The sequence below is a fragment of the Triturus cristatus genome, chromosome 3_1, assembly GCF_964204655.1.
Source record: "Triturus cristatus chromosome 3_1, aTriCri1.1, whole genome shotgun sequence".
NCBI lineage: Eukaryota > Metazoa > Chordata > Amphibia > Caudata > Salamandridae > Triturus > Triturus cristatus.
This window is the reverse complement of record NC_140583.1, coordinates 892,722,081-892,738,408: the sequence shown is the minus strand read 5'-3', so window position 1 is coordinate 892,738,408 and position 16,328 is coordinate 892,722,081. Positions and strand designations below refer to the sequence as shown.

At 42.0% G+C, this 16,328-nt stretch overlaps 1 protein-coding gene across 6 annotated transcripts in view; it reads right to left on the bottom strand.

The window, feature by feature from the left end:
* The window catches only part of LOC146861244 (sodium channel protein type 2 subunit alpha-like), a 905,823-nt gene that overhangs the window by 644,316 nt on the left and 245,179 nt on the right, over nt 1-16,328 (bottom strand). For all 6 annotated transcript variants that reach the window (XM_085645403.1, XM_085645408.1, XM_085645407.1 and 3 more), the window contains exon 4: nt 13,555-13,645. In XM_085645403.1, coding sequence (XP_085501529.1) covers nt 13,555-13,645 — 91 coding nt within the window. The remainder of the gene's footprint in view (nt 1-13,554; nt 13,646-16,328) is intronic.

Here is a 16,328-nt window from a genome sequence, read left to right as displayed (position 1 = left end):
TTCACCACGAGCTACCATTTAACCTGTTTTCAGTGTGTCAAAATGCTCTAAGAGGCAAACTTGGTTTTCTTGCCCATCTATGGTGATACCTTCCTGATCAAGCCTCACTACCCTGCCCAGGTTTTCTGAAGGTGGAAAAAAGTTTACTCCAACTGCTGGTCAATTTTGCAACTCCTAGCTTCTCATGGCAGATTTCTTGGTACCAGTTATCTCTCCAGCAAGGTATCCTGCAGGGTCCCATCCCCTATGGTTAGCTGGGCCTTCTTGGAGTAAGGAGCCCTTTGCATCCCTGAAGCAGGTAAACAGGAGGCCCACCATTTGACCTTTGTGGAGCAGTTCCAGTCCCTGGGTGCCAGCATGAATAGGGAGTCCTTTAGTGCTTGAGTTTTGAGTCTTTGAGCCAGCCCTCTTCTTCCAGCAAGGTTCAGAAATCAGGAGTAAAGAATCTACTTCCAGCAGGTCCTTCTTACTGTAGTGAAATCCTCCCAGGTACAGGAATGTTTTGAGGAGGTGATGGCAGAGGTTGCAGATATATGCTATGTGCTAGCTTGTGAAGGTCTGCTTCTCAATCTTCACTATTTTCTCCTAGTTTCCCATCTCTTTTTGCAGCAGTCTCTCTTTGCCTAATGTCAAATTAGTCAGGGCGGTAAAAAAGGGGGTGGTGATGGACGGAGTACAAAAGGGGGTGGTGATGGATGGAGCATCAGAACCAATCAAACACTCACACCCAGTCAACAGATCTGGGTTTGATCCATCACCGTTCTTTAGCCCACTCTGCCACCCCAGTTCAGACATGGCCATATGCAAATCAGTCTGACCCTGTGCCTCATGGGAACAGTCCAGCCCGAACTGCCAAGCCATGCCCTCCCTGGACCGGAAACAAGCTTCCTAGGACCGGTTTCTGGCATTTCAGCCGTCTTCAGCCAGGCTTGCTTGAATCCAGTGGCAAAGTGAGCAAGGGACTCACGTCTGAGCATACCCTGCCAACTTATGGTGAACAAAGCGGTACAAAAGGGGGTGGTGATGGACGGAGCATCAGAACCAATCAAACACTCACACCCAGTCAACAGATCTGGGTTTGATCCATCACCGTTTTTTAGCCCACTCTGCCACCCCAGTTCAGACATGGCCATATGCAAATCAGTCTGACCCTGTGCCTCATGGGAACAGTCCAGCCCGAACTGCCAAACCATACCTTCCCTGGACCGGAAACAAGCTTCTTAGGACCGGTTTCTGGCATTTCAGCCGTCTTCAGCCAGGCTTGCTTGAATCCAGTGGCAAAGTGAGCAAGGGACTCACGTCTGAGCATACCCTGCCAACTTATGGCGAACAAAGCGGTACAAAAGGGGGTGGTGATGGACGGAGCATCAGAACCAATCAAACACTCACACCCAGTCGACAGATCTGGGTTTGATCTATCACCGCTCTTTAGCCCACTCTGCCACCCCAGTTCAGACATGGCCATATGTAAATCAGTCTGACCCTGTGCCTCATGGGAACAGTCCAGCCCGAACTGCCAAGCCTTGCCTTCCCTGGACCGGAAACAAGCTTCCTAGGACCGGTTTCTGGCATTTCAGCCGTCTTCAGCCAGGCTTGCTTGAATCCAGTGGCAAAGTGAGCAAGGGACACACGTCTGAGCATACCCTGCCAACTTATGACGAACAAAGCGGTACAAAAGGGGGTGGTGATGGACGGATCATCAGAACCAATCAAACACTCACACCCAGTCGACAGATCTGGGTTTGATCCATCACCGTTCTTTAGCCCACTCTGCCACCCCAGTTCAGACATGGCCATATGCAAATCAGTCTGACCCTGTGCCTCATGGGTACAGTCCAGCCTGAACTGCCAAGCAATGCCTTCCCTGGACCGGAAACAAGTTTCCTAGGACCGGTTTCTGGCATTTCAGCCGTCTTCAGCCAGGCTTGCTTGAATCCAGTGGCAAAGTGAGCAAGGGACTCACGTCTGAGCATACCCTCCCAACTTATGGCGAACAAAGCGGTACAAAAGGGGGTGGTGATGAACGGAGCATCAGAACCAATCAAATGGCAAACCAATATGAATATATTAGGCACCCTGCCTGGTGGGTTACAATGTGCACTTGAGAGCTGTCATTAAAAACATTATACAAGAAGCATTATGCTTTTTGATGTCATATAAATTTTTCACATATGTGACTCGGGTAGCTGCGTGATGCATCCCACAGATTACATTTAACTCCCATGTCAATGGTGAAAGTTCTATGCTATCTACCAATGGATGGACCACCTTATGGCGGTACAAAAGGGGGTGGTGATGGACGGAGCATCAGAACCAATCAAACACTCCCACCCAGTCAACAGATCTGGGTTTGATCCATCACCGTTCTTTAGCCCACTCTGCCACCCCAGTTCAGACATGGCCATATGCAAATCAGTCTGACCCTGTGCCTCATGGGAACAGTCCAGCCCGAACTGCCAAGCCATGCCTTCCCTGGACCAGAAACAAGCTTCCTAGGACCGGTTTCTGGCATTTCAGTCGTCTTCAGCCAGGCTTGCTTGAATCCAGTGGCAAAGTGAGCAAGGGACTCACGTCTGAGCATACCCTGCCAACTTATGGCGAACAAAGCGGTACAAAAGGGGGTGGTGATGGACGGAGCATCAGAACCAATCAAACACTCACACCCAGCTTTTTTACTACTGATCTATTTTCCAGGAACTTGGGATGTCCTCTTTTTACTATGGCAGAAGCTAATCATATGGGATCTGGCATTACTTTGTTGATGGACATCATATATTTATTGCACACTTGTGCTTCATACCTTCAGTAAGAGGCACTTACCTGCTCTTTCTTTTGATTGGTATGAATGTATGATAACCAGCACTGTTTACAGTATCATTGCATACTTCTACAGATAGCTGTATCTCCTTCATTAAGCACAGTCAGTGAATGAATGAAGTGCATAGTCAGGGGCCATGTGGTGCTACACTCAATAGCTGTGCTAACAATTCTAATGTAGCGTACAATAAAGTTAGCTCAGAAGAGCCATATTTTAAGCCCATTTCTATGAGGACATTTAGTGCATGGGCACTTTTAATTGAAGTAGGAAAGAGTTCCACAACTTCAGTTATTGTTAGAGACACACAGAAGACCCAAACTAGCTGATCCCACTGCGCAGGGAGAGAGGAATGTTGTGATCCTGAAATGAAGGATGCTTGGTTTGTTACCATGATAGGCTTGCTAAATAATGTTTTTTGCCGAAATCATTCCTGATGCATTCATAATGAAGAATTGCCAGATTGAACATACTGGTACTGTTTTGTGAGCTATGGAGCATCATTACAAAAACTGAGTACAAGAAGATGACATTACGTATGCAAGATGAAATTCTGATGTTAACTAACAATTTCTGTGCTCAAGTAGAAAGAAAATGCACAATTAACTTCAATCTAAAAATGGCAAAAATAATTAACATGAAGCAACTGAGCTAAAGTATGGTATCAACAGGCGTCTGATCAAACTTAATTCTGAGATTCAGAATGGATTGGGATGAGTTGTAAGATAGCAGACAGACTCAGGCTAAAAAGCACAGCATTAACTAGAAGTGGCAGACCTGAGATCAAACCTCACAACTACTGTAGTTTAGGCTTAAAATGTTTTGCCCAACTAATTTCCAATCATGGTCAACTACCTTTGAAGTCATCAGGCAATGGCATCCAGATCTTTAGTGAAGCTGGAAATTATATGGATGCAATTGGCAACCGTATAAAATTGGTATGGAATCAGAATATTGTACACAAAATTTTGTTGGGCATAAATAGTCTATCCTTTATAATGACACCGTCATATTAAAGTTAGTAATGGAAATCAATACCCAAAGTGGTACTAATTTTCTAAGCAATATTTATGGCACAATTTGTTTATCAGATGATAGTTTTGCTGATTATCGAACTGTATTCTGACATACAACCAAAAAGGAAAATCTGAAAGATTGAATCAGAGCTGTCAAGGTAGACATATAACAATTCAAAAGAACACTGCTGAGTAAAGAGATACTGAATTCACCACCCAATGAAAATTAAAAATATGACATGAAAAAAGTGGGCCAGGCAATTGGTTAGAAAATGAACTCAGAGCCATACTCTGTATGCCCATCTAAACATGACTGGTTTCTAATAAGGAATGAAAATGGTTACTGGTGTGAAATGCAGCTAATGGGTCTAAATCTATGTGCTATGAAAGATTATCAAGGCCCAAGAGAGAATCCATGCCTCAAGACTAATGAAGCAGCATCATGCACATTGCACTCTCCCAAGGAGGATGCTTGCTTGCTTAGTACTCTGGCTGTCAAAGAGTTTGGCAGGAGTTGCCAACAGAGCTGGGAAGGAAATTAAAGGCAATTTGAGGGACCAGAACAATTTATTTAAAAGAGTTAGGTCAGTGGTGCATTTAATGACCACTGGAGCAGTCCTTGGATAATACAAAATATTTAGGAGAAAGCAAACTTGTGTATTACCAATTTTAGTAGTTATTTTCACACGAGTCAAGAGGTTACAAAGCCTAAATGAATGTACAAACCCAATAAACATTTGGTTCTGACATAGAGCAAAATTTGATGAATCTAATTAAAATGTTATCAAAATTAATAAAAGCACTCTAAACTGGTGTATATCCGGATTGATTAATGGCAAAAGTATCCATGGTAAACATATTCACACATTAGTTAGGAATCTTCTAAATGAAAATGTTAGCAAATCCTTCACACAGTGGTCTTTAAGAGAGGATATTGTCTCCAAACCAAGGAGTCCACTCCCTACAACTGCTAACAAACCAGTGGGCCAGTCAGACAACAGCACCTGGACCTCATTGGTCGATGCTTTAACATACCATTCTCTCAAAATGGACATACAAATTGAGGTGCTAAACACTGTTGCAACCCATGTGGCTGTAATCGATCACAAAATCGCCGACCTGAGCAGGTTAATTAAAAGAGCCTAAGAGGACACAATGGAGCTCACCCTCAGATGCACATGCTCCCCAATCCTGGAGAAATTCGGCTCCCTACCTGAAGTTCTGGGGGAGGTAATAGAGGCTCTGAAAGTTACAAATAAGTCACAGACAAACACGGAACCAACCACAAGGGGTGTGTGAATATACCCTAGCAAAGACACCCCGATTACCAAGACATCAAACTGAAGAGCTGACGGACCTTCACAGGCCCACTCAGAAAAGTGGCCTGGCCCGCAAAGGGCAGCCCCCCAAGAGAGGCCATTGGTTGATACAAAGGACACAATAAACACAGGGTCAGGAAGCAACAGGTGGACTCCATGCAAAATCAATCATCCAACAACGCAGATCTTCAACTCGTTGTTACAACAGGAAACAAAACAAAATCAAAAAGAAGCCAAAAACAGAAATCACTGAACAACATTTTCCAAAAACTACGCAGATACGGAATTATGCCACTCAAGCCCAACCTAACCCAATATCAGGGGAGCTTAGCAGTGACCCATTGCCATCGACCACAGCACCCATAGCACAGGTCACAAATTACAACCAAGAGCCACAGTCACCAAGCACGGAGCCCAAAGGGCCAACACAATGGCTACCGCAACACCCTCAGAGCATTCACCAAAGACAAACGGAACAAGCCTCCTCATTGAAGGCACCCCAAAAAGTGTCAACAGCAATTTTTTACCAAAACAGGGAAAAGGGCAGTACAATGGCCACCCACACTTAGGGCCTAGAAGGCACTCAGGGCCTAGGAGTCGTCACTTCCGCAAATAAGGGACACAACATCCATGAAATAAAATACTGCCCCTCACCAACCTCGAGGTCCGCCAAGCCTGAAAGTATCACCCCTCTAAAAAGGACGGTCTGAAACAGCAGGGCAGGGACAGACCTTCTACACGGGGAACAACCTTTACAACGCAACTTTTACAACGCACTACCATTACAACGAAACTATTACAACGCAAAATCTGTTACAACGCATGCCATTACAACGCAAGTCTTTACATCGACTTGCACTAGATGGCGTGCTAACATTAAAAATAGTGTAGTTTACTATCCAAACACCTTCCCTACTGCAACGTGGACTGGAGTTAGAATAGTAAATTACCCTTTTTTAATGTTAGCACGCCATCTACTGCAAGTCTATGTAAAGACTTGCGTTGTAAAGACTTGCGTTGTAACAGATTTTGCATTGTAAAAAATGCGTTGTAACGGCATGCGTTGTAAAAGCATGCGTTGTAACGTCATACATCCCTTCTACACATGCCCAAGGACCATGATGCAACATACAATTCATACACCACGCAAGAGTACAAAAGAACCAGGGGGAATTCCTGGCATGGTAAGAAACACTAAATGCCCACCAAACCCACGTCAATGCCTGTGAAACCCATGGAGCCTCAACACACACAATGCTAGAGGGGAGGGAAGCCTCAGAAAACCGCCCAAAAAGGCAACCAAGAATAACTCTGTTTTACCCAAAATATAGCTCTCAAGGAAACGAAGATATCCAAAACCGAGGGAACAAACTTAGACTTCTGAGGCAGATCTCTACTCTAGCTGGAGTCCCACCAGCCAAAACAGAATCCGTCCAGTTCATCAATCCTGTGCCTGGGCAGTACACTGACACAACCAAGGTCACTTGAAGATCCACTGAAACAACCCAAAAAACGCTCATCTGCGGGATCATTGTGGAAATCTACACAGAACCAGGGTACCTGCATCCATTGATGATTGAAGAGAACACTCGGCAGCAAAACAGTCGCCCGTCTCCCGCCCTACTCAGTCTTTAGATATGAGAAACGTGCCACGCCAATGAGGGCAACTGAAGACAAAGGCCTGACACAAACACCTACTCAATGATCCAACAGGGAGGGGAGCCTACGAGTAGTAAACGGTGGTGGGTTGCAGGATCAATCAAACGACAGTCATCGACAAGGTTTACTGAAGTTACAGAGACTGGGCGGAACCAGATGACATCTAACATAAGACTCTGCTCATGGAATATCCATGGCTTGAAGGATAAGCTCAATGACCCCGAAACACTGAAATACCGCCAGACATTTTGAGTCATAGCACTACAGGAAACTTGGACATCGGACCAAATATCAATCCCGGGTTTCTCATATGCTGTGATTCCGCCCACCATGGCCACAAAATTTGGCCAATGTAAAAGTGGTTAGGAATTTATTTGTCAACAGCTCTCAAAGTGGAATGCCAGATAACACTTGCAAACAGGGGAAAGGAACAGGGAATCACACTAATAAACATCTATCTGCCACAAAAAAACTAAAAGTGCGTGGGGAGTTATCAAAAAAGTTAATAGAATATATTATCAAACTGGAAGAACAACATCCAAGCTTTCGTTTAATAGTGAAAGGGTACTTCAATATAAAGCAGCTTGGACATTCCACCAGCAGCAAAGGTCATCAAGGCCCAGGAACGGGAGTGAAGCATCCCTAAATAAATCCAACTCCAGGGAGAAAGTCACACTCTGTCATAAATTCAAAAATTCTGAGGGAAATTTCATCAACCATCATATTTGGGAGGAGTTACTGACAAATCGCGCTCGATAAACGAAATGATCAACCAGCTAGGATTGGCAGAACTATGGACTGCAGCAGTGAGCCACGATCAATTTAAAAGAACAGTTTCAAATTCCACTAAAATAACTGCCTCATTAGAAGACAGGGCATCCCTAGAAAAAATCTCTCACGCCTGGGTCACACTGAATAGTTACAACACCCTGAGACCTCAGCAGTACCTGGGCGAGGTTTTAAATACCAGGATATAAAGGAAATACCTGACCTACCGCCTGGGAATGATTACAGTCCCAATATCACAACAGTCCCTGGCTGAGGACAGAAGGAGACAATACCTTCCGGCTTTGTGTTCTTGCTACAGAAAATCTGGTCCACACCATATGCCTCTGCAAGTCTACCCTAGACATACGGCGAAAGTGGTTGTGCTCATTACGGAACCAACAAGGGGTGCGTACCTGCAGGCAAGCCATTCTGACCTGCCTTAACTCTTCAGATCAGAGATGAATCTCCCGAACCATAAAGTATATTAATGGTGTAGGAAGGGCCCTAAAAAAGGCAGCTGGCACATCACCTTTAGACACAAAACAACTCATGCCTTCAGCTACTGGATCCCCAGCCTTCCCCCTAAAGAAAACAGAATCTGTTCAAATGTGGGTCAACACTAGCAAACATTACTTTCCTACTACAACCTGTTAGATCACACATGCGCAAATAGCTTCTCTTGCACTAGAACCTTTAACTATCAATTTTTAATTCATGTTCTATGATACTCTTGACTTTTACTTCATATTTATTGCTCATAGAATAGGTATCATGATAGCATCATTTTTTCCTGTTTTTTTAAACTGGATTCTTGCACATTGTAATGGGTTTTTTTTCACAACAAATTATATTTGTTTTTACAGGTACTAAATGGGCGGAGCCAACCGGTATATTGCGTGAAATGCATACAGTACACGGTACCTGATTTTATAATTCAATAACAACATGGCATTTAGAATACCAGGCCGAATAATTAACAAACTGCACCGACCACTATTTATTCACAATTGCATGTTACCAAAAATGTGTCTCTTAACTGTCAATTTAGTCTGTCCATGGTGTGTTAGTATAACCCATGTATTGCCTGACGGGATTATGAAGGGCCTGAATGTGGCAAGGGGGGTAGATCCTGATATGTCACCATTTGTAACGATTTTAGTTAATCTAACAATAAAGATTGATTTGATTTTAAATTCTTCAAGTTTTTCAGGAGTAAGTGCTTTGGCTTGAGAGTCAGAAGGCGGGCACACTTTCTCAACAATATAAATCATCTCTGTAGCTAAATTAGGTGCCATAGCCACACAATTGTGTGGCTAAAAGGACGATATTTCAAGAAGGGGTATTTATAATTTTTTACCTGTTTATAGTTGGTTCTATTTAGTGAATATACATTTAAAGGAATCCTGCTTTCTTTCATAAAGATTTTGCTATCATCAGCCTATAAAAATCAAGGAGCATGATAATCCTGAGTCATTATAGAACATGGTATTATTGCTGCAGTAGAATCCAGTGAACAGATTGTACAATTAGAGAAAGAGCATAAGCGCAAATTTGGATCAACAGTAGAGAGAATGGTAAGACTTGAATGATAGATGAGGCAAAACCCAACCAAATGTAGTGATCTTGGCTGGGTTGACTATAGCATGTAAAAAAATTAAACAAAATTAAAGGGTAATACTGTTAAACCAACTTATGGGAAAGGGAATACCTAAAGTGATCGAATTTGATGAAGGAGGAGATCTAAATTATTGTCTACTAAATAGGTCACTCATTGAATAAATCATGGATTAAAAGATTGTAAATCAGATGAATCTGATTTAGCAGGTTCAACCAAACTCATCAAGGGAAATTCTTTTATCAGATTTCATCACTTTAGGAAATATACAAACAATGAATCCTGAGGAAAATCTGGAGTTATAGAGACTGTAGACTACATGGTAAAACACTGAAAAATGAGCAGATAAAATAATTAGTAGCTAGAGCCGTAGCATGTTTTAAATTGGGAAAATTAATGTTATGCATTACTGATGCTACATGCTGTACTGACCTCATTGGCTGAGTCATGATCATAATATAGAATACTGCATTCATTAGGTGTTGCAAGAGCCATATTTTGAAATGTGGCATTATCTGGTCCTGCTGGTATTATTTAATTATGGGCCCTGTAGCTACCCTTCTCAAATTAAGCATTTTTTGCTATTCTGTTTTTATTACACAGGACACTTTCGCTCTAAGAAAAACAAATGAAAGCTCAACATATTTCTATTGATTATTTATTATCGTGGTCAGAAACTATATGTTGGACTGAGAAAAACAGCATGTACTGTGGCAGATTTATAATTCCACAGTAGGTTAAAGGACACTAATGAGGAATCAAAACACCTATAAATACAGCAATATAACAGTTACAATTTGTATGGTCTGGAACCAACAAATGTTATCCTGAGATGGGGTTATAAAAATCAAGAAGATACATTTAACTTAAAAGAAACTGAAATAGAAAAAATGTAATTCTTTTCAGAGCATTATGAACATTTACATGCTTTAAAATTGCCCATAACAGGATGCTACAATTATGACATAAAACTACTCTCTTTTTGATCAGTTTTCCTCAGTTTGTCTTTATGTTTAAGGTGAGATGGCAATGGCCACTAACAGTGAGTCAGAAGAAGAGGAAGCTGGCAGCTTTAATTGGAAATAATGGACACTGTCTTCAAACAGGTATCATCAGAAATGCCAAAATGTGTTTGCATCAGGCGCGGCAGGGTGAGCCTAACAAATTACAGCTGGAACCACATAAGGGAGGACTGGGGGTACCTGACTTTAGAGCCTACTATTATGCCTGTCAGCTCCAATGGCTCTCCTATTGGACGGCAGGTAGACATCTGCAAGAAATAGGCTACACAGATCGGGACATAGATCAAGGCTTTTTACACACACTACTGTTGCCGCAAGGCAAAATTCCCCCGCTAGCGCCCCCACTTCTCAAGACGGCACTCCAGTGTTTTAAAAAATCACTGCTCTATACATCAGGCGCGATTCCCTAAGCTGGAAACATCCCACTACTGGGGCTACCAACCCCTGGTGGCAGACTCGCGAGGGCAAGACTACAGTCCTGGTCGGAGGTTGGTGTGGACACGGTTGGGTCTTTGTTTAACGACAACACCCTCCTTGACCATGACAATGTTGCACAAGCCACAGGTGCACCAGGACACCTTTACTTAACACACGCCGTGGTGTTGCCCTACGTAAAGAAGACTTGGGCTCCTCAGCGGCAAGAGCCTCCACCACATGAACTAGTTTGCACATTATACTATATGGGTGAGGGGCATCACCTTATTAAATGGTTGTACATTGGTATCCAGGCGCAGGCATCTGTCCCACTCACTGGCTTGAGAACAAAATAGGCGGAAACTACTGATTGTGTATTGTCCGATAAAGCATGGACAAGTATTCTGGAGCATCCTAAGCGAGTGTCCCGCAATGCCAAATCTATATTTATACAAAGCATGGTACTGCAGAGATCCTACCTAACCCCGCGGCGATTACACTGAATGTTTTCAGACACCCAACACTGCTATCCTCGATGCAAGTCTGAGGAGGCGGGCTTCGTCCACTTTTCCCCATCTTAGTAACTACTGGGAGGGGGTGCGCGATGCGATTAGTGAGGTTACACACTTACAGGTTGAAGATAATATAACTGAATTCCTACTGGGTCTCCGCAAGTGCACAAGAGCCCACAAAGTTCGACTTTGATTCCTAGATCTTGCCCTTCTACTAGCTATATGCGCTATTACCATGCAATGGAAATCCACAAGACAACCTACATTATCTGCATGGTAGAACGAGGTAGTATGTTGGAGCAGCGCGAAGAGGGCGGCAATTAGGCACAAAGAGGCATGTGGATTGGGCAAACACCCCATCTCAATGGAATGGGAAACCATGCTGGAGGGGTTTAAAACACTGGATCTCTTCCCACGCCAAGCTACTCCCACTCCACAGTAAAGACCAAGCTGTGCTGCTTTAGGTGCAGTAACTGCCAAGCGAACTTACAACAAGTGATCCCGCACAACAGCAGAAAGAATTGACGAGAGATATCCACACTAGCAGTTTCTCAGGATAAGTATTAGGACCTGGCGGGCCAGAACGTTGGTGGAGGGAGGGTGGCTTTAAGGGGAAATGTTAGGAATTATGTTGATAACCTAGTAATATCAATTTTTACCTCTGCACCATACTAGCTGTTTTTGTATCATTGAAACACTTCTGGCTTATACCTGCGTGCACACATCATTATGCATAGACTAGCATGTGCTAGCAGTAAGAAAACAAAGAATACCACAATGTAATGGCTATAATAATCTAGAGAATAATATATGGTATTCAATAAAGTTTGTTACAAAAAAAATGTTTGCATCTCTTAGAAGTGTACTTGTAAAGACTGTGAATGTCCCCAATTGGACATTACACTATGAAATGTGTTATAACATCCTGTTGGTGGGTTTTACCTTCCAACCGCATGTGCAATTTGGGATCTGTAGCTTTTTTGTATTGGTCTTACTTGCATTTAAATCTTTTTGGACAGTCACTTATTTCATTTGAGAAAATCCCCTATATTCACTATAATGAGTGTTTTCACTGAATTCATAACCTTGCATTCAATTGACCAATCTTTCACATTATACATTAATTCTTTAAGTTGAGTCTTTGATCTTTTGAACAGCTTCCTTATTTGATTCTTATTTCTTCCTCTCTAAATTCCCAGTCTCTTGCAATTAGCCTTATCTGTTTTATACTCTTCAAAATTCAATTTGTATCTTATCCCCACTTCTGCAGTGTACTGTAATTGTAATCTAGTTCTGTACTATTTAGGTAATTAAACTGTTATCAAAATTATCTATCATATCATTAGTACAGTAATGCAATTTAAAAAGTAATGTACCATTTTTGTAGCTACAGCATGATTGCTTAGTATTAAGCCAGTATTTGTAGACAGTGTTAATCAAATTACTAAAAAGTTATGTGAAAATGTGTAAGCAGTGTATGCAAAGTTATTCAAATGCAGAGATCCCTTTGAATCTTGGAATGCACTTGTAAATACCCCAAATGGTCAAATAAAACAATTCTATAGTTATATCAGGTTTCACTGGTACTTGGAAATAAAATTTAGTTCCTCTTTGGGCAATCATAAAAATCACACCTTGAGTAAATAGATACAACTATAACTATCAGAATAGGTTGTGGGAACCTGAAACATGAAACACAGCACCAATCCTCTATAATTATGTCTGCAAGTTACTCTATTTGTGCATTGAGTATGAGGCACATTTGCTTATCCATTTATTGATTTTGATTTAGTGTTACTGAAAACAGTCATAATGCAAAAATACAATATTTGTGTTTACCCTCCTTGTGCTGGCTACTATTCCAGGAGTGTCTGACACTTCTCTGGGAAGAATTATGTCGATAGTCTCCATCCTTAAAGTGAGTTAGTGAGGTTGTTTCTGTGTCTACCTGTCAAATAAGTAGATTAGAACCCTGTTGTCTAATGGGGGCCTCATTACATGTGCCCCAGAATTTCCAATGGGGCCATCAACATTTTTATAAGCATCAAATGCACAAATACAGACATGACTAACAATAGCACAAAAGTAAATACTTACTTGTTTTAAACCATTGAGTATTGGTGGGTTTAGATCAAAAATGTAAATGCATGCAACAATAACCTTTTTGAATAAAGAACATATAAATCTAAGCATATTCATTGGATTTTGATGCAGTTGTATCCATATATTAAAAGAATACATCAGATAGGATTAGATCTGTAGACATCACTATACAGTCTGTTGGTAACACAAACATCACATAGATACACTTGAATGTTTATATTCTGTATAAATATGCAGACATTTGCATTTTTGAAACTACCACAATGTGGACAGTTTAAATCACAAAAATAAAAGTAATCTATCATACTTACTCTACATTCTTGGTCCATTCCGGTGGGTTACTCAAGGTCATAAACACACAATTGGTTAAAATAGTGAACATGATGAGCATGCTGAATAATGTAAGGTATAGTTAAGGAATTTAGAGAATCGTTAGCTTAATTAGAGAACATGCACATTTGCATAATCATATAGTGCTCAGACTTGTTCAATTATATGCATTCAGTTACCTCGCAGTCAACATCGAGTGGATATTAAATGTGCATACATTAGACATTTGCAAGCATAATCCAGTCTTATAACAATTCCTAATTGACTGATGCCATATGTATTTAATCAGTTAATATCACAAGATGTATACTGATGAAGGGAATGGGGTCTGGTGTCTCAAGTAAAATCACTGCCTAATCTAATCTCAGCCTTTTCATTTGACTAACAACGGTGCTGTTCTGGTTTTACCAGTTAGTTCCTATGCCTTACACTTACACTTGCCCTAAGTGGAGACATGTTTGCATGAAAGTGTTGTAATATATTTGGCAAGGTTATGAATGACTCCGCTTCACAATCCATTAACAATCCTGCCATTTAGAAGAGAGAATTAGGAGGGTGTATGCTCGATTGAGCAATAGGAATAGTGTGGCTTCAACACTATTTTCATGTGACATAAGCAGAACTTCAAAAATTCAAACTCTTGCTGCTCTCTGGCATTTCTACCTCATTTTCTTTTCTTTAAAAACCTGTTGTGTCATAGCTTTGCAAGAATATGAATTTGTTGTATCATATTTGCTGGATGACAACAATATTTTGGCAGATAGCTTGTCAAGAATTGTTGATGTGGAGAATGAAGGTCCTGACGATGGAGATTGGTTTGGTGGTGAGGACTTAGATGAAGAGGTCAATGTGTGTCTGATCTCTGAGGGTATTGTTTCTGAGGAAGATTGGCGAGATGGTTTGAAGGACAATGGATTATTGCAAAAGATCATGAGAATTGTTTTGGCTGGATGGTGTGATAAAAAGGAGTTTGATGAAGAATTGAGGGGGGTTTGGAATGTCAAAGATGAGTTGGCAGTTGTTGATGGTTTGCTCATGAGAGGCAGTAACTTGGTTCCCCCAGTTAAAGTACGGGAAAGGTTTCTTGATGGAGCTCATACTAGTCACATGGGCATCGCCAAGACTAAAGAAAGGGTCAGAGAAGGATATTGGTGGCCTGCAATGGATGCAGGCATTAAGAGGTTGGTAAGGAACAGTGTTCAGTGCACACGTAATGATAAGGTGTTGAAGTGCAGGACGCAACCCATGGTGTTAAGGGAGAAGGCGAGTGGTCCATCTGGCATTGCTGTGGATATCATGGGTCCCATGAAGATTAAGTCTTATGATTGTATGATTGGTATGCATTAGTGTGTGTAGACATGTTTTCACTCTGGCCTGAGGTCAAGATTGTGTGTTCTATGGAGTCTGCCGTTGTTATTGAATTTTTGGAAGACCTGTTTGGAAGAGAGGGTTTCCCCATGTCGTTGCTCTCTGACAATGGGGTTCAATTCACTGCGGGTGTAGTAGAAGAGTCTCTGAGAGCAAGAGGGCTAAACATAAGACGGCACTATATCACCCAGAAAGTAATGGTGTGGTGGAGAGATTTATCAAGGAATTGAAAGAGACTATGCGGCAAGCTGCAGTATAAGGGTTGAATTGGGAAGAGACAATAAGAAAAAAGGTGTGTGAGTCCCGCTTAACCCCACATTCCTCTACAGGCGTAACCCCTCTTCACTTGTTCAAGAGTAGAGTGTCCAACACAGTGATTATTCCCATGTGGGTTTTAGAGAAACGGATGGTGTTTGATGATCAGGGTGAAAATGCAAACGGGTGGAGAGAGATGGTGAAGATGAAAATGTGGTATGATGCAAGAAAGGAGGTCAAGAACAAAGTGGTACATGTGGGGACTGGGTAAAGCTAAAATCTCCCAAGGAGGGTGGTAGAACCTCAAAAGTTAGTCAACCCTTCAAAGTGATCAAGGTGTTCAACAATGCAATAAAAATTAATGATCACAGAATTTGGAACTTGAACAGGGTGGCTAAGAATTTCCCAACTCTGGAAGATGTGCCAACCGTTGGCAAAGCTCAAAATGAACATGTTGGTGTCTGTAGGCCTCAATGTGTAAAAAAGATACCTCACCGATTACAAGATTGTGTGAAGTAGAATTATTGCTGTTTTATGCACTTTGTTTTGGGTAGGAATTTATTCTTTAGGTTACTATGTTCACTTTATTTATATAAATTTCTGTGAGGGTGATGTTGCCTTCTTTTGTGGCATTGGGTGAGGGAGGTGATGTGGTGTTCCGTATCTAAGGGGTGATATAGTCATCTAGAATGTGGGGTGGTTCTATGATGGAATGTGTTGTGCTTCAAGCTCAGTCAGTTGCTGGGACTTGAGTGTGGATGAGGTCTGTCCTAAGGCTGTACTTAATAAACAGAAGGCATCTCTACCAAACTGGTCTGTATTCATTTATAGACTTCACAGGTCACCTCCATGCTCAGGTCTGCTGAAGTCAGATCAAGCATGTTGCAGCCTGCCCACGGACACCAAAGCTCAGGATCAGGCCCAAGTCCATACACAGAGGTCACCACAGCCCAACGGACCCCCTCTGTTACCAGAACTACTGGATGTCACATGGTCCTGGCTCTGCGTCCCCTGAGTGATCCCAACTCAGTGGAGCGGGAGCTTAAGGCGGCCATCACTGTTGGCGGCCAGACTCTGCCACTTCAATGTTTTATTTCTATGCAAAATGTAAAGGGAATATAGCTGGGATCCT